The 22,523-nt window shown below is 38.3% G+C and overlaps 2 protein-coding genes across 2 annotated transcripts; one reads left to right on the top strand and one right to left on the bottom strand.

Moving 5' to 3' along the window:
• Positions 1–12,044: 12,044 nt before the first annotated feature.
• On the top strand, positions 12,045–14,131 carry LOC115739058 (protein STRICTOSIDINE SYNTHASE-LIKE 13). The gene is made up of 4 exons (XM_030671915.2): positions 12,045–12,569; positions 12,799–13,083; positions 13,453–13,620; positions 13,697–14,131. The coding sequence occupies exons 1-4, from the start codon at positions 12,199–12,201 to the stop codon at positions 14,094–14,096; spliced, it is 1,224 nt and encodes a 407-aa protein (XP_030527775.2). The 5' UTR covers positions 12,045–12,198; the 3' UTR covers positions 14,097–14,131.
• A 966-nt stretch (positions 14,132–15,097) lies between these two features.
• On the bottom strand, positions 15,098–21,286 carry LOC115739057 (probable transcription factor PosF21). Its single transcript, XM_030671914.2, has 4 exons — positions 19,940–21,286; positions 17,943–18,075; positions 17,673–17,757; positions 15,098–15,774 (listed from the first exon to the last, which is right to left on the bottom strand). Exons 1-4 carry the CDS (start codon positions 20,608–20,610, stop codon positions 15,416–15,418), a joined length of 1,248 nt encoding a protein of 415 aa, XP_030527774.1. The 5' UTR covers positions 20,611–21,286; the 3' UTR covers positions 15,098–15,415.
• Between the last annotated feature and the right edge of the window lie 1,237 nt (positions 21,287–22,523).

The following is a 22,523-nucleotide window of genomic DNA, read 5'->3' as shown; positions in this document are numbered from 1 at the left end:
CTTTGTGGACATGGTTTGTTCTATATCTATTCATTTTGTCACATGCCAATTGGACAACTCGATTAAATTCGTTTCGTTTGATATATGTACTTAATCATGTAAAAACAACTAGTACTTGTTCGTTATTGGTCGGAATGCGCTGAAATCTTGGAGAGATCTCTAAAAGACTCGGTTCTTCAATAAATAAAAAAAATAATCGAGCATGTGAGATTAGGTGATTCACTTCCATACCTATTTCATCACCGATTTAACAATGTTCAAAACCAACTTTTATGTTTGGTAAAAATTGAATGTTAAAATCCAAATTTGGTTGCCATGCCAATCATTTTTTGTTAACCCAAATGCATGACCAGACAATTACTTATTATTTTGATACAAGTATTTATCCCCCAAATGAGTTCTCAACCCAAACTATGAGTGTGGAAAGATTTGTTATTCGAACACGTTCTTATTCAAGTTAAAAGCACGCAGCGGAGTAGAGATATATCTTTCTTTAGGTTTTAGTTACATAAAATTTTCTAAATTTCCTTATACATTTTAAAAATCGAATAATAAATAAGATGACTAAAATAATGCCATCTTTAGTTTCATTTTACCACAGTTTCAATCAAATCCCAAATCATGAAGTTGGATTTTCCATAACTCCACAGCAAAACTTATTGAAGATATGATATAAAAAATACGATTTCATATGTTTCTATTAACTCCAATAATCATAAAAATGGATAATACAGCAGCAATATATATACATATACATATATGTATATAACATAAAAAGCATGGGCATCATAATACTCTTGTATTTCTATTTCGTCCATGCTTAATGTGGAAGACGTGTATATCCGACCAAGAATGCCCGATAGTAGGATCCTGTAGATCACAAGAAATTGACTAGTTGTCAATCGTAACAAGGTTTGACCTTAAGTCCTTACTCATTCAGTGATAGATGATCATGTGCATAATCCCTTTTTTTTAAGTGCTAAATAGTTAGGTTTAACTTTTCGATTGTAAGTGATTCGCTTATGTTTATTGTAATTTACTGCCTGGGACTATTGCAAGGTAGTTACTCAATTTTTAAGAAGACATTCTTCTACTGGCCCAGGACAAGAAGAAGAGTCAAGTCTTAGACTTACCAACCTTTTAGAAGGAGAGAAGAAGAAGAGTCAGGTCTATTCATTTTGTCACGTACCAATTGCACAATTCAATTAAATTCGTTTAGCTTTATATATGTATTTAATCATGTAAAAACGGCTAGTGCTCATTTGTTATTAGTCGGAATGCGCTGAAATCTTGGAGAGATCTCTACAAGACTTGGTTCTTCAATCAACAAAAATAATTGAGCACGTGAGATTAGGTGATTCAATTTTGTACCTATTTCATCACCGATTTAACAATCTTCAAAACCAACTTTTACGTATGGTAAAAATTGAATGTTAAGAGTGAGAAGATAGCAAAGCTTACAATATTACTGAAAGCTTAAAAAAACGTAGATAAACAAGAAATCTTGCTCTGCAAGAGAGTCATAATTTCGTCAAGCACTCAAGAGTGTCATATGTATAATTTTTATGTAAAGTTCGTAGTTATTCAAAAACAGGTGGTGTAAAATAGTTCACGCTCGACATTTACTATGAAAGGGGAAAAAAAGAGAGAAAACGTATGCTTGCTTCAGAATTTCACAAGCGGAAAGTCACAGTAAAAAAAAACCCTAAATAAAACCGAAGTGTTACATGAAACTCACAGCCAGGAAAGAAGAAGAAGAGTCAGGTCTATTCATTTTGTCACGTACCAATTGCACAATTCAATTAAATTCGTTTAGCTTTATATATGTATTTAATCATGTAAAAACGGCTAGTGCTCATTTGTTATTAGTCGGAATGCGCCGAAATCTTGGAGAGATCTCTACAAGACTTGGTTCTTCAATCAACAAAAATAATCGAGCACGTGAGATTAGGTGATTCAATTTTGTACCTATTTCATCACCGATTTAACAATCTTCAAAACCAACTTTTACGTATGGTAAAAATTGAATGTTAAGAGTGAGAAGATAGCAAAGCTTACAATATTACTGAAAGCTTAAAAAAACGTAGATAAACAAGAAATCTTGCTCTACAAGAGAGTCATAATTTCGTCAAGCACTCAAGAGTGTCATATGTATAATTTTTATTTAAAGTTCGTAGTTATTCAAAAACAGGTGGTGTAAAATAGTTCACGCTCGACATTTACTATGAAAGGGGAAAAAAAGAGAGAAAACGTATGCTTGCTTCAGAATTTCACAAGCGGAAAGTCACAGTAAAAAAAAATCCTAAATAAAACCGAAGTGTTACATGAAATTCATAGCCAGGAAAGTTAACAAGGATACAATAACTCCGATTTCAGTGCTTGTTGATGTTTCTACCTTCCTGCTTATTAAGAAAGCAACCTCTTTCATCAAGTACCTATATTAACACATCTCAAGTAAAAACTCTTGCAAAGAGGCAACAAAGATGGGCACCTCTAGCCACACGTAGTAGCAAAGGAAGTGGAAAGTGTTCTAATTTGTAACACGATCCGGCCGAATGTGTCGTCCTTGAGGTTTGCCATGCATGACAGACGTGGTCTTCCAAGGAAGAATCCCTAGTGATTTCTTGAGAATCTAGAATGATGAATTTGGAGCCAAGGGCGCGTCCGGACTCCGGTGAATCATTGCATCATAATACTCTTCTGACTCCTCCATGCTATTGAATAAAATTTGCATTGCGAGACATGGACTTTAAAAGGGTGTACAAACTACGAAACATAAAATTTATTACAAAAACCAACTTTAGTTTCAAATGTATGACTACCCAAATCAATTAGGATCCAGGAAAAGAAAGAGATTACACCAACAAATAAACATTTGAACAATATTTATGATGTATATATAATTGAGTAATGTGAAACTTCCATTTGCCACTTTCTATGGTGAAAGTTTGATCCCAAGTACACAATGCCCGTCTACTTTACCCGGGTATCTGTCAATTTGTACGATGTGAAGCTTTGTGGAGATGGTTTGTTCTATATCTATTCATTTTGTCACATACCAATTGGACAACTTGATTAAATTTGTTTCGTTTGATATATGTACTTAATCATATAACAACAGCTAGTACTCGTTTATTATTGGTTGGAATGTGCTGAAATCTTGGAGAGATCTCTAAAAGACTCGGTTCTTCAATAAATAAAAAAAATAATCGAGCATGTGAGATTAGGTGATTCACTTCCATACCTATTTCATCACCAATTTAACAATCTTCAAAACCAACTTTTATGTTTTGTAAAAATTGAATGTTAAAATCCAAATTTTGTTGCCAATCATTTTTAGTTAACCCAAATGCATGACCAGACAATTACTTACTATTTTGATACCAGTATTTATCCCCTAAACGAGTTCTCAACCCAAACTATGAATGTGGAAAGATTCGTTGTTCAAACACGTTCTCATTCAAGTTAAAAACACGCAGCGAAGTAGAGATATATCTTTTTTTAGGTTTTAGTTACATAAAATTTTCTAAATTTCCTTATACATTTTAAAAATCGAATAATAAATAAGATGACTAAAATAATGCCATCTTTAGTTTCATTTTACCACAGTTTCAATGAAATCCCAAATCATGAAGTTGGATTTTCCATAACTCCACAGCAAAACTTATTGAAGATATGATATAAAAAATACAATTTCATATGTTTCTATTAACTCCAATAATCATAAAAATGGATAATACATCAGCAATATATATACATATACATATATGTATATAACATAAAAAGCATGGGCATCATAATACTCTTGTATTTCTATTTCGTCCATGCTTAATGTGGAAGACGTGTATATCTGACCAAGAATGCCCGATAGTAGGATCCCGCATATCACAAGAAATTGACTAGTTGTCGGTCAGAACAAGATTTGACCTTAAGTCCTTATTCATTTAGTGATAGATGATCATGTGTATAATCCCTTTTTTTAAATGCTAAATAGCTAGGTTTAACTCTTCGATTGTAAGTGATTCGCTTATGTTTATTGTAATTTACTGCCTGGGACTATTGCGGGGTAGTTGCTCAATTTTTAAGAGGACATTTTTCTACTGGCCCAGGACAAGAAGAAGAGTCTTAGACTCACCAACCTTTTAGAAGGAGAGAAGAAGAAGAGTCAGGTATATTCATTTTGCGCATACCAATTTCACAATTCGATTAAATTTGTTTAGTTTGATATATGTATTTAATCATGTAAAAACGGCTAGTACTCATTTGTTATTAGTGGAAACGCGCGGAAATCTTGGAGAGATCTCTACAAGACTTGGTTCTTCAATCAACAAAAATAATCGAGCATGTGAGATTAGGTGATTCAATTTCGTACCTATTTCATCACCGATTTAACAATCTTCAAAACCAACTTTTACGTATGGTAAAAATTGAATGTTAAAATCCAAATTTTGTTGCCAATTTTTTTTTGTTAACCCAAGTGCATGACCAAACAATTACTTATTATTTTTATACAAGTATTTATCCCCTAAACGTGTTCTCAACCCAAACTATAAGTTTCGGAAAGATTCGTTTTTCGAATATGTTCTAATTCAAGTTAAAAACGCATAACGAAGTAGAGATATATCTTTCTTTAGTTTATAGTTATATAAAGTTTACTAAATTTCCTTATACATTTTAAAAATCAAATAATAAATAAGATGACTAAAATAATACCATCTTTAGTATCGCTTTATCACAGTTTCAATCAAATCCTAGATCATGAATTTGGATTTTCCATAACTTCATAGCAAAACTTATTGAATATACAATATAAAAAAAATGATTTCATATGTTTCTATTAACTCCAATAATCACAAAAATGGATAATATATCAGCAATATATATAGAAGCCGAAATAGCCACCAAGGCCAACTTGTTGATACTAATAGAGTTAGTTACTTCCATTGGAAAGTGTCCACTGAATACATAAAAAGCATACTAGTAGTTCAATTACTTTAATCGAAAGATGTTCTTTTCATACATAGAAAGTATTAGCCGTGGTCAAGATGAAAATACCACTTCAATCAACTAAAGGCAATTTTTGGACTATTTGCTGTTATGCATGGGCAAATTTGAGACAAGATCAAAAGGTAGTGATTTTTTTAGACAAGATCAAAATACCACTTCAATCAAGTTCTACTCTCCACTTTTCCTTTTTTCCGAATCCGAGAACCAAGCCTTCACTAGCAAAAGTATGACTTCAATAACCCGAAGTACCTCCATGCGCAAGTCAATTGGGGCAGCGGCACCACAGCCCCATAACTAGAACTATGGTGGCGATAGTCGCAATCGCCACAACTCCATAGATAGAATAATGGACCGCCTTGCTTGGATGAATAGTAGATGGCAATTCTTGCTCCCACCACTGTTGCCACCAACACTAGAATGTTGAGGTCGAGGCACGGTAGTGGCGGCCCAAGGGGGGAGCGGGCGGGGGTCGATGGGTGTGGTGGGGTCGAGCGTTGGAGCTAAGGGCGCGTCCGGACTCTGGTGAGTCAATGCATCAACAAATGATCCTTTGGACAATCTATACGATGTATGTATAATTGAGTACTATAAAATTTCCATTCACCACTTTCTATGGCAAATTTTGATCCCGTGTACACAATGCCCGTCTATTTATCTAGGTATCTGTCAATCTGTATGGGATGAGACTTTGGGAAAATGGTTTGTTGTATTTGTCACATACCAATTGGACAATCCGATTAAATTTGTTTCCTTTGATATATGTATTTAATCATGTAAAAATGGCTAGTACTCATTTGATATTGGTCAGAATGTGCTCAAATCTTGAAGAGATCTCTGCAAGACTTGGTTCTTCAATCAACAAAAATAATCGAGCATGTGAGATTAGGTGATTCAGTCCCATACCCATTTCATCACCGATTTAACAATCTTCAAAACCAACTTTTACGTTTGGTAAAAATTGAATGTTAAAATCCAAATTTTGTTGCCAATTTTTTTTTTTTTTTTGTTAACCAAAGTGCATGACCAAACAATCACTAATTATTTTGATACAAGTATTTATCCCCTAAACGTGTTCTCAACCCAAACTATGAGTATGGAAAGATTCATTGTTCGAACATGTTCTAATTCAAGTTAAAAATACGCAACGAAGTAGAAATATATCTTTCTTTAGTTTTTAGTTATATGAAATTTTTTAAAATTTCCTTATACATTTTAAAAATCGAATAATAAATAAGATGACTAAAACAATGCCATTTTTAGTTTCATTTTTCCACAGGTTTCAATCAAACCCCAAATCATGAATTTAGATTTTCCATAACTTCACCGCAAAACTTATTGAATATATGATATAAAAAATACGATTTCATATGTTTCTATTAATTCCAATTAATCATAGAAATGAATAATATATATATGAGAAAAGCATGAGGTGGCAACGACCGCTACTGTGACCGTAGTGGACTAGAGTTTTGTCACTCAACAAGATCTCGTGGTCAAAGCACCAGTAGCACAAAAGTATTAAGATTTCATAGAGTATTTATAATTGTGTAAGTTTTTTGTTTTCTTCAGTTGAGTAAAAATGAGATTCTAAGTGCGAGGTTGTTTTATATTCAATAACCTCCTACTTGAAGACGTGAAGAAAAAATTGGTTCGCTTGGGCAAATCTGACGAGATCAACACGAGAAGTCTTTGAAGTTGAATGAAGTAAGTACTAATTATAGGGAGAAGGTTCAATGGTTAATGGATGGGATTTTCTCCAAGTAGCAATCCTGCAAACCTACTACGTCATAATCACCTTCACGTCCCTCTTGCGCCCCGTTTGGGCTCTTGTTATATTACATCTTTGTTTTTGTGCCCCTAGTTATGATCAGAAACACAGAGTACATGCCATTTGCATGAGGAAAATGCAAAGAGCTTGTTACGTAGCTCTAGCTAGTGGGCCATGATTACTCCTCTCTCTCTCTCAGTAAGTTTTTCTGATAGGCGGGAGACCCTTTATGTTTCCACTTCAACATCCATTTCTGCTTCCTCAACACTTTCTCCCTCTTTTTCTTCCCAAGGCCACGTACCATTTCTTTGTCCCTCTCTCTTTTCCCCCAAGCTACGTCTCATTTGTCTCTCCCTTCCCCTTGAATTAAGGTTTCTCTCTTGCCATGTTTTCGCATCATCATCATGAGATTCTCTCTATCGCTCTACTCCACCCGACTTGCATCTCTGTAACTAATTCCAGCTAAGCAAGTCTTCAAGAAACTTGTGGGATTAGTTCGATCACCCATCGGTAACACGCAATGTTGCTCGTCACAGTCCATCAACCAACGATGCTCTCTATCCTTCCCTACGCTCGTTTACCGCTTGATTTCGCTTGCTTGAATGAGGAAGAAAGAATTAGGGACGGCCCGGACTTCCAATCCGTGAATGGGCCAGAAATAGGTAAAGAGTGGAGCCGGTTTTAAAGAGAAATAGACTAGAAGATCAAAACGTGGGTTGGGCCATATGTATTCATTAGTAGATTGGAAAAATAAAGACTTAGGCCCAAAACCTAAAACGAAACCAGCCCAAGCGTGGGCAATGTGATGGGCTTACGCAAACCTCTTCTAGTTTTTTTTTTTTTTTTGGCTTTTGTCATTTCTACTCATTGATTGACTTATGATTTTTACATGATTTTATTTGGCATTTTTTAATTTTTTTTGGACTGATTACGACAAGAGAAATTCAAAAAAATTCAAGAAATTATTTTTGGTTCAAAAATGGACTTGCTAGAGATTCCAAAGTTGATTTTCAAATTTTGTGAATTTTTATTGTATTTCAATAATTTTTTAAAAAAATATTGATTTAATTAAATTTTAAAATTATCAATGATAAAAATATATCGAAAAATAGGAGAGCACTTGTCACATGTTGACTATCGTAGAGAGAGTTCTAAAGAGAAATTCTGGAAGAATACTCTTTGTATTTCTTTTGTGGATGATCAAATAAAGAGGAGGACACCATTTTATATAGTTGAGGGCCTCAGATTACAACCATTGATCCATATTGGATTCAATAGATAAGATTGCATCTCCCATCTACCTAACCACCCACAATAAATATGAAGTTTTTAGAAAGAAAGACAATTACGGTATCGCCCGCCCTTGAGAATATTATAGAGAGTCCCGGAGAACTAGAAAGAGAGATAATTACGGTATCGTTCGCCCTTAAGAATATTCTAGGGAGTCCTAGAAAACCTTAGGAAACCCTAATTTGCCAAGACACAACAAGTCTTAGGGTTCTTCTAGGCCAGATAATCGATCGGTCACACCATAAAAACCTTGGCAAATGCCATACTCCACCACCCATTTGAGCGACGTCCTCGATGCTCCCAACTCGAGGTGCTCCCAGCTCGAGGTGCTCCCAGCTCGGGATTGATCTTTGAACTGATTGTTTTCTTTTGTCCGCTCACATCTTTATCCTGGATCGTCGGCTTCTTTTGTTGTTTTTTTCGTCCACGAGAGCACTTCTTATTTGGCTTCGGGACTTGATGTTTGCTCGGCCCTTGGGCTTGAGTCACTAGCGACTCTTTCTTTATCATGGCCGCACCAATGTTTTCCACCTCCGGAAACAGCACGTTGATTGGCGTGACATTGTGGGGGCGTCATAGCCATGGTGTCTACGAGAATGAGCTTGAGCGGTCATGGCCACCGCAATGAAGAAGACAAAAAGGTAAAAAGGGCAAGAAAAATAGTAAAGAAGACATGGAATGAAACGTGGAGGAAGGGAGAGATGTATACACACGTGGAATGACTCGTCGGACCGGCAAGGCCATCATTCAACAGAAACTTATTGGGGGTTGGATTTGGACGTCAATTGAAAATTGATCTATGTTTAACGAGACCAAAAAATAAAAAAAATGGAAGAGATCGCCTCGTCTCTAAATAATGCGGGTGATCACAGTTTGTAATGTGTCACTAAATTAGAAGTTGCTATCACAGGATCAAGATTGCCCGTAGGCTTGCCGGTTATGAGCTCTTTTTTTTGTTTTTCTTTTTTATGGATTAGAGATTTTGATAACCTTGACTATGCCAAGTATCGCAATCCAGAGTGCAAGTTTATAGTCGACTTACTAACTTCCCTTGAAGTTGGAATTTCTTCTTAACCCGTCCCATGATATCAAAAGAATTTCTTCTTAAATGATTCGAGAGTAGAAGTTTACAATACTTGCTGGGAGAAGTTTAATTTTATTTTCGGTTAGGATTAGGATCGTGCCTATCCCGATTCTAATGCATTGTAATTGATATTATAATTCCTTACAAAGACTATATCTCTCTGTTCTCGTTCGTTCTTTGCAGGTATCTTTTTCATCTTTCTTTGCTCTTCCTTCATCCATCAATAGCTGCAAATCCACCACCAGACCTTCAAGAGTCGACCAAAAGAACCGGAGATCGCCCAGTTCGAGATTTAGAACCGGTCATACCGAGGCCGATGGATGTCCAAGAAGGAGACCAAAATGCCCCTCAACGAGCACATAACTTGGTTCTCTGACGAATGTAGTTACTCTGATGTTGCTGCTGGTCAGATGGATGTGTTGCTATGGCATAAATGGTGAGCACAGAGTTGTGCTTGTTCCACATCGAATGCATCCTGGTCCTGTTCTCAAAATGTTGGCGTTTTCATTTACCGGGGTGGTTTATGTTAATCTATTCGTGCTGGTAATTGGATGGAGGTGCGGCTATGGCAAAATGGTGCGCATAGGGGTGTGCTTGGCCCGCCGTGAGCTCTTTCTGATGATGATCTTCTTCTTCTTTGCGATGAAGTGCATTCAGGAACGGTGACCAAGAGGAAGATGGGTCAGTGTTTGCACAGATTTTTATCTCAGATGTTTGTAAGGGTCTTTGTTTTGTTGTGCCGATGTTTCATAGAGTGATTTTGTTGCTTCAATGTTGGGATGGAAGTTGCTGTTTTTTTTTTTTTTTCCGCACTTTGTTTGGTCCTCTTTGCACTCAAAGTCAATTGACCAGGATTATCTCTTGACCTGTTCCGATTCTTACTCTTAACTTCAACATATATTTGACCAGGATTATCTCTTGGCTTGAGAAATTGCATCGCTCCAATAGGATTTCGAACTTTTGGCTTACTTCCCCGCCCAAACCCCCTCTGGGACCTTCTTTCCAACCCAGAAATTGACAAGGTTGTGGCTCTAAAGTTTGATTCAGTATGAAGATGTGCGCTCTCATCGTGCTGGAATGAAATCTTTATCTCTTATTAGATTATGATTAAGCATTGAATGCCCCATCACATCATTCTTTGAAAAATGCTTATTGAAGAAGATGTGACAAAAGATTCTTCAAAAAGAGTTCGCATATATGTTTAGACATCTAAACGTCTCTCCTTATGTTTTATAAAACAGCGACTATTATTTTTTTTTAATATCTTGCCCCATTTTTTTTCCTTTTTTTGAAGATTATCCATAAGAAAATTGTTCAAAAGAGTCCTAAACTTTTTGCATTTTTACCAATTCAGTCCTAAATCTTTTAAATTTATTGATTCACTCCTAAACATCTTCACTTTGTCAATTCAGTCCTATTAACCGAAAGTCGCCAACCTGGATGCCGGCTCAACGGTGACACGTCGATAATTTTTACTGATAGTTTTCAAATATTTGTATTTATTTTTTATTTCTTCCTTTTTTCTATTTTTCCTTTTTCCCTTTTTATTTTTTCCTTTTCCTTTATTTTTTCCCGCCAGCTTCAGGTGAAGGCCACCCTCGCTAGGGGCTAGTGGGGACAGCCCTTGCCCGCCCTCTTCGACCCAAGCGAGGGCAACCCACAACGCCCAGGCAAGGGTGGCCCTTTCCGAGCAAGGGGTCGGTGAGGGTGACCCTCACTTGCCCCGGGGAGGGCTACCCTCGCCCAATCCGGCAGAGGTTGAGGCTGGGCAAAGGGAAAAAATAAGGAAAAGGAAAAATGGAAAAAAGAAAAACAGAGAAAATAAAAAAGGAAAAAATAATAAAAATATATTTAAAAATTATCCATGTTAAAGCCGGCGGTGGCACGTAGGACAACCGATGTCCACGTCAGCAATTTTCGGTCAATAGAATTGAATCGACAAAAGGTGAAAATGTTTATGATTGAATCAAGAAACTCAAAAGGTTTAGAATTGAATTGGCAAAAGTATAAAAGGTTAGGACTTTTTTTACAATTTTTCCAATTATCCACACATACGAATAAGCTAATTTGAAATAAAACTCTGCAGTTAATTTGTTCATGAAACTTGCAAGGTGTTCTACGTATATACACCTTTAAGTTAGATTTCAGTGCCGGCCACTGCATTGGATTATCTCAATTTTCCTTTGCGTATAACATTTGGATCTACCACGAGAATAAAGAGGCAGAAGAATCACAGACTAAACTTCCAATGAACACATTTAACATCATAAATAGATGGATGCAAGCCATATCTTAGCCATGTTTCCATGGACACCCGAGCCCCCATTGGAACTTTTAGCCTTCCATCATTAAATACATTTGTAGCCTTGGCGGTGCTTTATTGCAAGACATCTTATGATTCATTACTTGATCAAATTCATTCTGTAATGGTCTTCTTGCTAGTAACTTTGAAAGGTCAGTGAAACGGTGAATTCTTTGGTTTAGATGTTACTAATCTCATATTCAAATCACAGCATCTCCCACTCAGAGTAACCTTAGAAATTATCGGTATCATCCTATACATAGAGCTTTGAATACGCATGTCGACATGTTGGATTACATGCACTCCTAGGGATTAGTTGAGTCTAAGATTTGAATACCTATGTTATCTTAAAAAGAAACAAAAAAGAAACAAAAATGAATTTTTGGCGCAAACCCTTTTTAGTTATCCTCTGGGCCACCCAAGATTCCATATCACACCAAATGAGGCTATGAATCTTGGCCACTTTCTCAAATGGAAAAGTTGGTTTTGTGTTGGTTTCTCTACAGACAAGGAAAAAAACAGATGAACACACAATCCCCGAGCATGACCAACAACAGACCGACCACCTAATCCCACTCCAAACAGTTTGAAAATCCCCTCACATACAGTGCATGTAATGCCTCTGCTCACCCTTCTCTTTATCTCATAGCAGTCCCTACCAATCACCACAACCCTCATATTCAAGGACCACCCACAAAGAGTGGAGACCCCTTTTGCCCTTTTGCATTTGGAGCCCTCTGAAGAAAGATGGAGAAGAAGGGTTCACTCAAAGATGAGACTTCATTGCAGCAGCTGCTGGTGTATGTTGTTGCAGTAGCATTGTTAGGGTTTTGCATGGTGGACCCATTCAACATGGGGCCAGTGGGAGGGCATGAGTTCAGGCCTGTGAGGCACGCCATTGCACCTTACAAGAGGGTCATGGAGAATTGGCCTAGGGACAACCAGAGCAAGCTGCGGTTGGGGAAGTTGGAGTTTGTGGACCAAGTCTTCGGGCCTGAGTCGTTGGAGTTCGACCCGCTGGGACGCGGGCCTTACGCCGGCCTAGCCGACGGTCGGGTGGTCAGGTGGATGGGGGAGGGCATTGGGTGGGAGACATTTGCTTTCGTAACTCCAAATTGGTGAGCTCTCTCAAAATTATATTACTTCTCATCGACAACAGATTTTATCAGAACACTTTTCGAAATTCACACAACAACCGTTCCATACTTAAGCTAGCATGTACAAAGTGCAAATGATTTGATCTTGACATGTATGCAATCCTTTAGATACAATTGTAATCGTGCCAACATAAACATATGCTAAAATGCTAACATGTGATTTGGGAGTGACATTAATGAGAATGATCAGGTCAGAGAGAGTGTGTGCAAAAGGGGTGGACTCAACCACACCAAAGCAATGGAAGGTGGAGAAGAAGTGTGGGAGACCGCTAGGGCTGAGGTTCAACAAGGAGAGTGGACAGCTTTACATAGCAGATGCCTACTTTGGGCTGCTGGTGGTTGGACCAGAAGGAGGATGTGCAACTCCCTTGGCCACACATGTGCATGGTCAACCCATCCTCTTTGCAAATGACCTTGACCTCCACAGCAATGGCTCTATCTTCTTCACTGATACTAGCACCAGATATGACAGGGTGTAAGTGAAATGCAGCATACATTCCCACGTACTCATCTCTTTTTTCATCGATTTTGTTCCCGAGAATAATTTCTGAGCAAAAATGATTTTTTCTAATTCTATTCCCGAAAACAGAAAAGTATTTTTTTTTTTTTTTGCTTCTTGTTTCTGCTCCAAATCTATTCCCTGGCTACTGGTTTGTTCTTGAAAACAAAAAAATTAACTGATGTTACCAAAAAGATTTCTGTTCTTTTGCTGTTACCGGGAACAAAAGAATAGGAATCAAAGAAACGTGAGAGTTACCAAACAGGCTCTAAGAGTACTTTTAAGGCCTTTTTCTTTCAAACTTTTTTGTTATAAGCGTGGATATTGTGACTGTTTTATGTAAAGGAACCATTTCTATATACTGCTGGAAGGAGAAGCAACTGGGAGGCTCCTCAGATACGACCCTCCCACTAATACAACTCATGTCGTTTTGGAAGGCTTGGCCTTCCCCAATGGAGTCCAATTGTCTAGGAACCAAAACTTCCTCCTCTTCACGGAGACTACAAATTGCAGGTAATCCACTGTTCAACCACCATTTTCTAAGAGAAATTCTAGATTTTGCTTCTAATGATTTCGGTTTGCTTCCCAGGTTGATGAAGTACTGGCTGGAGGGTCCAAAAACCGGGACAACTGAAGTCGTCGCGGATCTTCCGGGCTATCCAGACAATGTGAGGATTAACGAGAAGGGGCAGTTCTGGGTGGCCATAGATTGTTGCAGGACACCGGCACAAGAGCTGCTCAGTCGCAATCCATGGTTTAAGAGCATCTACTTCAAATTGCCGATAAAAATGTACATTTTGGCGAGGCCAATGGGGATGCGGATGTACACAGTCATCTCGCGGTTCAACGAGGATGGAGAGATCTTGGAAGTTCTCGAGGATAGGAAGGGCGAGGTAATGAAGCTGGTGAGCGAAGTTAGGGAAGTCGATGGGAAGCTTTGGATTGGAACTGTGGCTCATAACCACATTGCCACTCTACCTTATCCTTGAGAGTTTCATTTCTTTGCTTTTTCACTCACTTTCAGTGCCTCGTTAAACTTATTTGTGCTACTATGAAAACCCTTAGCTTGTTACTTTCTTGGATTCTCAATGCCGTAAAGTTACAATTTGCACTGGTATCGCCGCTCGGCTCCTCGCACTTGCTATTGTGCCTTAGCTTCTGCAATACGACGACAGCCAACGTGGAAAAGTTGTAAACCAAGATTGACCAATTTGCTTACCATAGATGTCGCAGCCGACAGTTAGATTCAAACTTAAGATTCGTTGGTTTACATGACCTCTCAAAAGAAAACAAAAGAAAGAAGCTTGTTCAAGTATATCTGAACATGGTGCACACAAAAAATCACCACTTTCTCATCTTTTGATCCGTAAAGAAAGCTACATTTGAACTCAGGAGCATAAAGTATAGTACAGAACACGCAGAGGAACCACATTCCCTGAATAGGGACACGTGCATAGTGTATGGATAAGAAAAAACTGCCGAGTGCGTATCGACTATCCGCTCGAGTATTTCTAACTTGGCCCTTCAGCATGTAAGACCTTCCCCTAGATGTAAGAGGAAAGACTAGCTATAGGTTAAACAGGTAACGAAGGATGTGGTCTGCCATCATAACTTACCACTTCATCTAGGAACCGAAACCTCTGCCCTATTCTGATAAAAGAATGGCACGGTCGTAGAAATAATCTTCATTGCCGTCAGACTGAGTTACTCATCAGAAAAATCAGATTACCCGAATAGCGACGAATCAAACTGAAAGAAGGGATGGAAAATCTGACATGATCTATAGAAGTTACAACCTGAAGCAAGACATTGTGTTTTTTGTTCCATGTGCAATTCCCAAAATGCCGTTACAGCTTGTTAAGTGAGAAGAAATTAAGAAATTTTAAGACCAGGGGTAGATACAGACAGCCGAGTCCGCACTTAGTAAACCTGGATTCCCCTTCCACAAACTTCACAGCAAAAAGGCAAAGGGCAATTCAGAAGCAGCCAGTTAAGACTAAAATTCTCAGTTACACCAAATCACTACAGGGTCCCAACAAGTAAGTAATTCACAAAGCAAACCTACTATGAGAAACTTCAAACCAGATCAAAGATCTAAACAACAAGACAACAAAAAATAAACAAATAAATGCATTCGACAGTATCCGTCCCATGAAAAGTCTAAATCTGGTACTACTATTTTTTTTTTTTTTAAATATTCTCAAAGGGAGAGGTATGTGTCTAATCTGATGACCGATGGTGATTAATACTGCTAGCGACAGACTAAGAGGAGATGACCGTTTTCGATACAAAGGCCAAAGGCAGCTACTCACTCCATTTTAGAAGAATTTGACTCTGCTGCATTACCATCTTTCTGATTAGGAGAAGGAACAGGTCCTCTGAATTTCATGTCCCCAGCTGGTTGCTGTTGTTCGTGCTGTAACTGCTGGTGCTGAAGTTGGTGATGCAGTTGATGCTGTTGAAACTGGTGTTGCTGCTTCTGTGTCTGAATCTGCAACTGTTGAAACTGCTGTGCAGCCAGAAGAGTGTGCATCGCATGGTTGTTGGGATAGAACTGCTGGCTACTTCCAAAGGAAGCGTAGTTCATCATGGGTCCACCATTGGGCATAGCTTGGCCAGTGAGTACCTTCAGATGTTGTATTTCCTCTTTGAGTGCTTCATTCAAAGCTGCAAAGAAGATGAAAGAGCATGCCTCATCAAACCTCCTAACAAATTAAATCGTTGTGCAGTTTTATGTTACACAACCGTCTGTGATGAATCTCAGAGTGAAAGCAACAAAAAACAAACGACACTCTGTAGTAACAATTATTAACAGAATAAAACAATGCTTGGAGACACTCTTAGACGAATCTCTGGAAATGACTTCTGCAAGAACCAGACAGCACTGCAACTAGACATAATCATTGTGGTAAAGCACTTCAGATTGCTGCGCAAAGAGTCCAAATAAATACCATTACTCCAAACGAAACGAAACATTATATGAGGAAACAGAGCAAAACAGAAAAAAATAATCACTGGGATGATATCCCAAAAAGAAATGATGAAAGAGCATTTAAAAAAAATGAGCAAGAGACGGGAAAATGTACCAAACTTAAATTCCAACAGTATCACCATGCAGTATCTAAAATATCTTGCATACCAGATTTACACCAATTCCCTATATTGGATACTCTCTTGCACCTGATCACCTACTTTATAAGTATTGCTAAAGAACAATGGTAAGACACAGTATTTGGCTAACACGAGGATTGCAGAAGAATATACAATGCAACCTTCTCCCACAAAATTCCTTATTGACTACTTTAAAATTTTCATATTACCGTGATATATACATACGGTAATATCATGTGAGACAGTATACACTGGAGGAAATTGCGAAAGATTTTTTCAATCACAAGATTCAACTACATAATGTGGAATAGGAGTAAGAACAATGGACATTACTCCATTTGCAGTCCATAAGAAAACTATAACTACAAACAGGTGCATTGACCCATCCAACTTAGATGATTATGTCATTTCTCCTGCTCATCTTCTTTCTAGTAGGACCTCTGGCACTGCAACTTTATTAATTTCCACCAAAGCAGTTAACTTCCATATTATGAAAATTTTGTTTTTTCTCGAATCCTTTTATAACACAACTATGTAAGATGCTCAATTAACCATGCAACGCACATCAGGTAAAAGTGGTCAACATCACTAAATTAGGCACATGCATAAAAAAAATATCAAAAAAATTGCATTGCATTTGAGGTTAGATTGCATCCATTTCAGTTTCCTAATTAGAACTTCATGTCTTAGGATATTTGGATTAAAAATTTAATATAAACTATTTCCATGCCACAACATCACTACAATTCTTTTCATAATTGGACATATTAAAGAGAAATCATTAATAGCATCTAGTCTGTTGATATGTGCGCTACAGCAAGAACACCAACTAGGGCTTGGTTCACTATGTCGGATCAGACACTAGGACATTTTCATTCGAGTTCACTATATTTACTGATCATAGCGTTACACCAGATTTTTCCAAAAGGTAATTCTAAAGGAAAAGAAAGAACTCTCTTTCGACTAGAAGTTGTTGTTTTCACCAAGTACTCATGACTTCCCACTTTTCGAATTTATCACATTTTCTCAGCCAATCCTGGAATTAAAAAAAAGATTTCAAGTAGAACACTTCAAGAGCAATTCTCATTTTCGTGGTAAACACTTAGATTGTAAAGAGAGTTACTACAGGCCCAATACGTTTTCGTCATCTTAAAGAAACCAGTAAAAGACCACATACATTCGTACTTATCCAAAAAATAAAATAAAATCTGCAGTCCTTGGTGTTTCATTAGTACAAGCACCAGAGCATAAGAAGCAGAAATCTGAAGAAGATACAACTAATAACATACAATTGCATCTTTCTTTTATATGCGGAAGCAATGAGACACTACAGTTCTATAATGATACAATACTAACTTGTGTGAGCTTATGAAAAGGTTTAGACAAGCAGAAGTGCAAACGATATGATTGTAGTTACTACACTACAGAGGGACATATGAAAGAACAAGCCTTACCATCTTGCAAATGAACCTGTTGCTCCATTGTTTGCAACCGCAGTTTCAATTCACTATTCTCAGCAGTCAAACCATTTGTGTCTCTCTGCATAATCCAAACAAGAAATATAACGATAAAAATACCAATGTGCAAGCAACATTACTTGTCAAGAACAATAACACGAGAAAATCTAAAGGAGAACAACATGTCACTGAGAGCTTTTGTAGCACTTGAGGAATGAACATATCAAATCAGCTCACATACACACCACCAAATTAGACACAATCTACCTGCAGAAGAGTCAGCTGTGCAGACAGAGTTGTTGCTTCAGTTTGCAAAGTTTGTACTTTCCGTTCAAGCTCAGCTATGTATCGCATCTTCCTTTCCTTTGACCTTGCAGCCGACTGTCTGTTTGCCCAGATCCTATTGAATCACCAAAAGGATGATGTTGAAGGTACATATAATGTGGATATCACATAATCACAGTACAAAGATGAAGAAGAAGTTACGGAACAAAGAAATGCCATAATGAATTCTAGAAAGGGAGACAAAGAGGGCAAAACGTAAGACCGAAAAACAGTTGAATTTTCACCTAGATTGCACACTTTCATAGCAAACTGAAGCATGCCATACAAACCCCACTCACAGCAGACCTCATTAAGAGTCAGAAAATATCAAAGCTTACAATATTACTGAAAGCATAAACAAATGTTGATACAGAAGAAATCTTACTCGAAAAGTGAGTCATAATTTCATAAAGCACTCAACAGTGCCGTATGTATAATTATCTAAACATGTTGTGTAAAGTAGCTCACTTGACATTTACTATGAAACGGGAAAAAAAAAGGGGAGAAAACATATGCTCGCATGTGAATTTCACAAGCAGAAAGGCTTAGTAAAAACAAACGTCCTGAATAAAATCGACATATAACATGAAACTCACAGACAGGAAAGTTAACAACGAGACAATAAGTCCAATTTCAGTCCTCGTTTGTGTTTCTACCCTCCTGCTTATTAAGAAAGCAACCTCTTTCATCAATTACCTAATCAAGGTTCTTAACACGTCTAAAGTCAAAACTCTTGCAAAGAGGCAACAGAGACGAGCACCTCTAGCCACACACAATTGCAAAGGAAGTGGAAAATGTCCTTAACTTATAAGTCTATTACTATTGGTGCACCTAGATATTATAAGTACACTTGAATAAAAGGTCAAAATGCAGTACCGGAAAATCTTGTGCTGATTTGAATTCCTCTAGCAAATATTTACTATGTCATGCAATCCGTTAATTAGTTAAAGAAACTTTCAATCTTTGATCAAGGACTACAGAAGACATACTAACTATAAGAGAGCACATCAGTTTACGAAGAAAAAAAAAACAGACATCAGTAACGAAGCACAATATGTACCAAAGTACATGAGCAGCTGAATTCAAAACCTAAGGCCTCCCTTCTCCTCGTACAATGCCTAAATGTAAACTGTTCTGTTTGTTAATAAGTACCTCAATCCATTGCTTGCTCATACAGGCACCATGCAGATTACAGTGCACTCTATTGCATATTTTTAGACTGAAAAGGAAATACTACATGAGGATGAGGAAAGAGGTCAAAATATTGTCACACAGGTCAAACCAACACCTTTTGCAGCAAGACCAGCATAGGCCATACTGCCTAGCTTGAACAAGAGGTGTAGCACACATAATGTCCTGAGAAGGAGAAACAAGCTGTATGCATTCAAATTTATGACCTATCAAAAATCACCACCACTGCCCTCCTAGGTATACGTATGCACGATCACCAAAATAACACAAGTCAAGGTAGAAGCACAAGAGAGAGAAGAATTTGATGTCAGTACAAAGGGTTCAAATAAATTAGCAAACCAAACCTACGGCAGCATTTTTTCCTAAAACCAGACAATCAAGTCAAAGAAAAAACTTGCACCGTTAAACTTGCACAAAACAAAACCACATTATACACCGAATAAAAATCTCAGCAAGCCATGCCTCTATATCGCAGGCAGGAATAGTCCCAGAATTGTCCTAAATCATCCATATAACTGCCATAGAACTATCTATCATGAGTGATAAGCCAAGATGTACAACTAATGTCTAGACAATGCAGTCAATACCAGTCATCTAAAGACCAAACACTAAATGATTGAAGCATATATTAAAGCACGATCAACAACATATTTATGCTAAATATGGAAGGCATGGGTGACATCAAACGCTGAATTCTGCAACTTGCCAGAGTTACAAGTATGGAAAAACTCTCTTGAGCCACTGTATACCTCTTTGCACGCTTGGGATCAATCAGTGCAAGCTCAGCAAGCTTCGCAGCAGACATAGCCTTCTTGGCATCTGCATGAGATGCATCCTCAGAACCCGACATAAGCATCTCGGGCTTAATACTCGTCGACCCGTCCATAGACTGGCTATGTTGATGTCTAATTCTAGGCCTCTCAGTCGACCCAGAAGCCACATTATCTGCAGAAGATAGGGCTGCACCCGAACCAGACTCCGCAGCAGTCGGCATGGCCAGAGGAGCAGAAGAAGGCTCTCCCATCTGAAACGACGAAGTCGCGGAGGACGAATTGAACTTATCCATGTCAAGGTACATGGAAAACAAATCCTCCTCCGTATCATCTGAGAACGAAGGACCATCCGCGGCTCCCACAACTCCAAGATCACTATCGAAGCTAATATCATCAGGAAGAGTGAGAATCTCAGAATGTGCGCGGCGGTGGCCACGATTCCTCGGCGGATTATCGGGCATCCGGCTAATATCGTGGCTGAAGTCGGGGACCAGGTTTTGCTGAGCCATCAGGGGGAACGACGAGGAACTCGCCGCCGACGACTCCGGCTTCACGGTGAAGGCATTTGCATTCGGCGAGAACCCCGCGAAACGACCCGAGGGAGGCGGTAACCCACCACTATGACCAGACAATTTATCCTTCTCCATAGCACCAAAAAATCCCCCCCGAATCGCACAGAATCCAACCCACCTTGAAGCCGCGACTCTAACTAACGATCGACCCCTATCAAAAAGCCCAGAGGTTAACTTTCCCCAGCTAAAAAAGCCTAGCAAAAACCCACCTTTCACAAGGAACACGCAACACGACGACGAAGCAGCTGATCGAGGTGGAGAAAACCCTAGAAGCCCACGAAGATCCGACGAGAGCGGACGGCGAGATTGGACAAAAACGAAGCAGGGGGGGAGTGACAAGCTAAAAGGGGGAATCAAAGTTTCTCCTTTTTCTCTGAAAAGGGATTGTAAGAGGGACACAAATTCTCGCAGGCGAAGTCAGGGACAGAGAGAGATCAGATCTTCATGTGAAATGGGGAATAAGAGGGAAGAGAATGAACAGCTTTTTGGGTCTTTCTTTTCGCAGAGGAAGGCGAATCACATGGAGGGAGACAGACGGTTGTCGGGACGAGATAGAAAGAGAGCGTGTGTTACTTGTAAGAACAGAGAGAATCGAGAGACAGAGAGAGATCTGAGGAGGAGGAGGAGGAAGAAGACGAGGAGGCGTCCCGGAGAAGACATGAGAGGGAGGAGGCCGTTTTTGTCTGAGGCTCCTTCTTGGGTTGGGTTTGGGCCCTTCTTCATTTCTTTTGCTCTTTACCAGGGAAGGTCTCTCGTGCAAGATTTGATTTTTATCTGTTTTTTAATAGCACTATTGCCTTGGAAGGTGATTTTGGATCTTCCTCACCTTTTCTGTGGTTTCTTTCCCCCAATGGAGAGATAGAGATTTGATTATGTTGCCCTTTATGCTAAGGACCTTATCCCATCGTTCACCGGACCGATCCGCACGCATCGTGTCGTAATCTTTATACAAATTATCATTTAATACACGTGTCCGAAGAGCTTCCGATGAACGATCAAAATCTATCCGTTTGTAACCAGGCGTCCGTGGTTATTTCTGAAAAACGATTTTCCGAGAGATTGTAGGAGCCATGTTCATGCCGTGGGGTTGAAGTGATTTTCTGTGGATCGAAATTTCTCATTTCCATACTAGCGGCGCAATAAGCATATCCTTTGTAGTCGATTGTTGACTAAATTAGTTGTCGATTTCAATTTCTTGGAAGTTTCACATCCTATGGAATGACTCTTCTTTTAAAATCAAAAAGAATAGCATTCCTCTCGCGACACGTAGGGAAAAAAAACAGGAGGGAAAAGCATAGTTGTTGTCTTCTTTACTGATTGGATATCTTCCTTCTCATTGCCCACCATTTGAGAATAAATGCTTTTATATTCTTGGAAAATAAGAGCTGCATTTGTAGCTCGACTGACATAGATAACATGTTCTCCCTAGCTAAGGCAACTGGATTTTTTAGTCGGGATTGACGGAGAGTGCATGAGGAGACACCTTGTACAAGTAAAAGGATTTGATTTTTTTTTTTTTTTTGTGAAATGGAAGGATTTGATATAATAAAAAATTGAAAATATAAGGATGAAATTTGAATTGAAAATGAAAAAGGGTTCAAGTATAGGGTTGAAAAGTACAAAAAGTTTCCGGTCTTAAAATTAAAGGGTACGGTGAATAAATTATGATTCATTGCCAAAGAATTTCCCAATCCAATTAGTCGCAACATTCATAATAATTAACTTTACGAAGGTCCCATTGGAATCTAAAAACTCGTAGCATTAGTCCCGATAAATTCAAGTAATAAAAAGAAAAACGACGACTGGAATGAGAGAGTCGGAGTCGAACAGAGGATTCCTCGTTTTTTTCTCTAATTCAAAACCGTGCAATTCCAAATTTAAAAGATTTAAAGTGAAATTAAAGAGGTAAAATCCAAGTCAAATATGATTATTTCCAACGAAACCAAAGGCCTGCATCAAGAAACAACTAAGAAGGGGAACATGCATTG

This window comes from Rhodamnia argentea, chromosome 10 (genome assembly GCF_020921035.1).
Source record: "Rhodamnia argentea isolate NSW1041297 chromosome 10, ASM2092103v1, whole genome shotgun sequence".
Taxonomy (NCBI): domain Eukaryota; kingdom Viridiplantae; phylum Streptophyta; class Magnoliopsida; order Myrtales; family Myrtaceae; genus Rhodamnia; species Rhodamnia argentea.
The sequence above is the reverse complement of the archived record's forward strand: the minus strand, read 5'-3'. Positions and strand labels throughout refer to the sequence as shown.

Bases quoted from the DNA above. Each gene is read 5' to 3' on its own strand.
- LOC115739057 (XM_030671914.2), bottom strand. From the start codon at position 20,610: ATGGAGAAGGATAAATTGTCTGGTCATAGTGGTGGGTTACCGCCTCCC. The intron at 17,758-17,942 runs GTAGATTGTGTC...TGGATTATGCAG, and splicing joins CACAGCTGACTCTTCTGCAG to AGAGACACAAATGGTTTGAC. The intron at 15,775-17,672 runs GTAAGGCTTGTT...TCTTCTTTGCAG, and splicing joins ACAGGTTCATTTGCAAGATG to CTTTGAATGAAGCACTCAAA.
- LOC115739058 (XM_030671915.2), top strand. From the start codon at position 12,199: ATGGAGAAGAAGGGTTCACTCAAAGATGAGACTTCATTGCAGCAGCTG. The intron at 13,084-13,452 runs GTAAGTGAAATG...TTTTATGTAAAG, and splicing joins AGCACCAGATATGACAGGGT to GAACCATTTCTATATACTGC. The intron at 13,621-13,696 runs GTAATCCACTGT...TTTGCTTCCCAG, and splicing joins ACGGAGACTACAAATTGCAG to GTTGATGAAGTACTGGCTGG.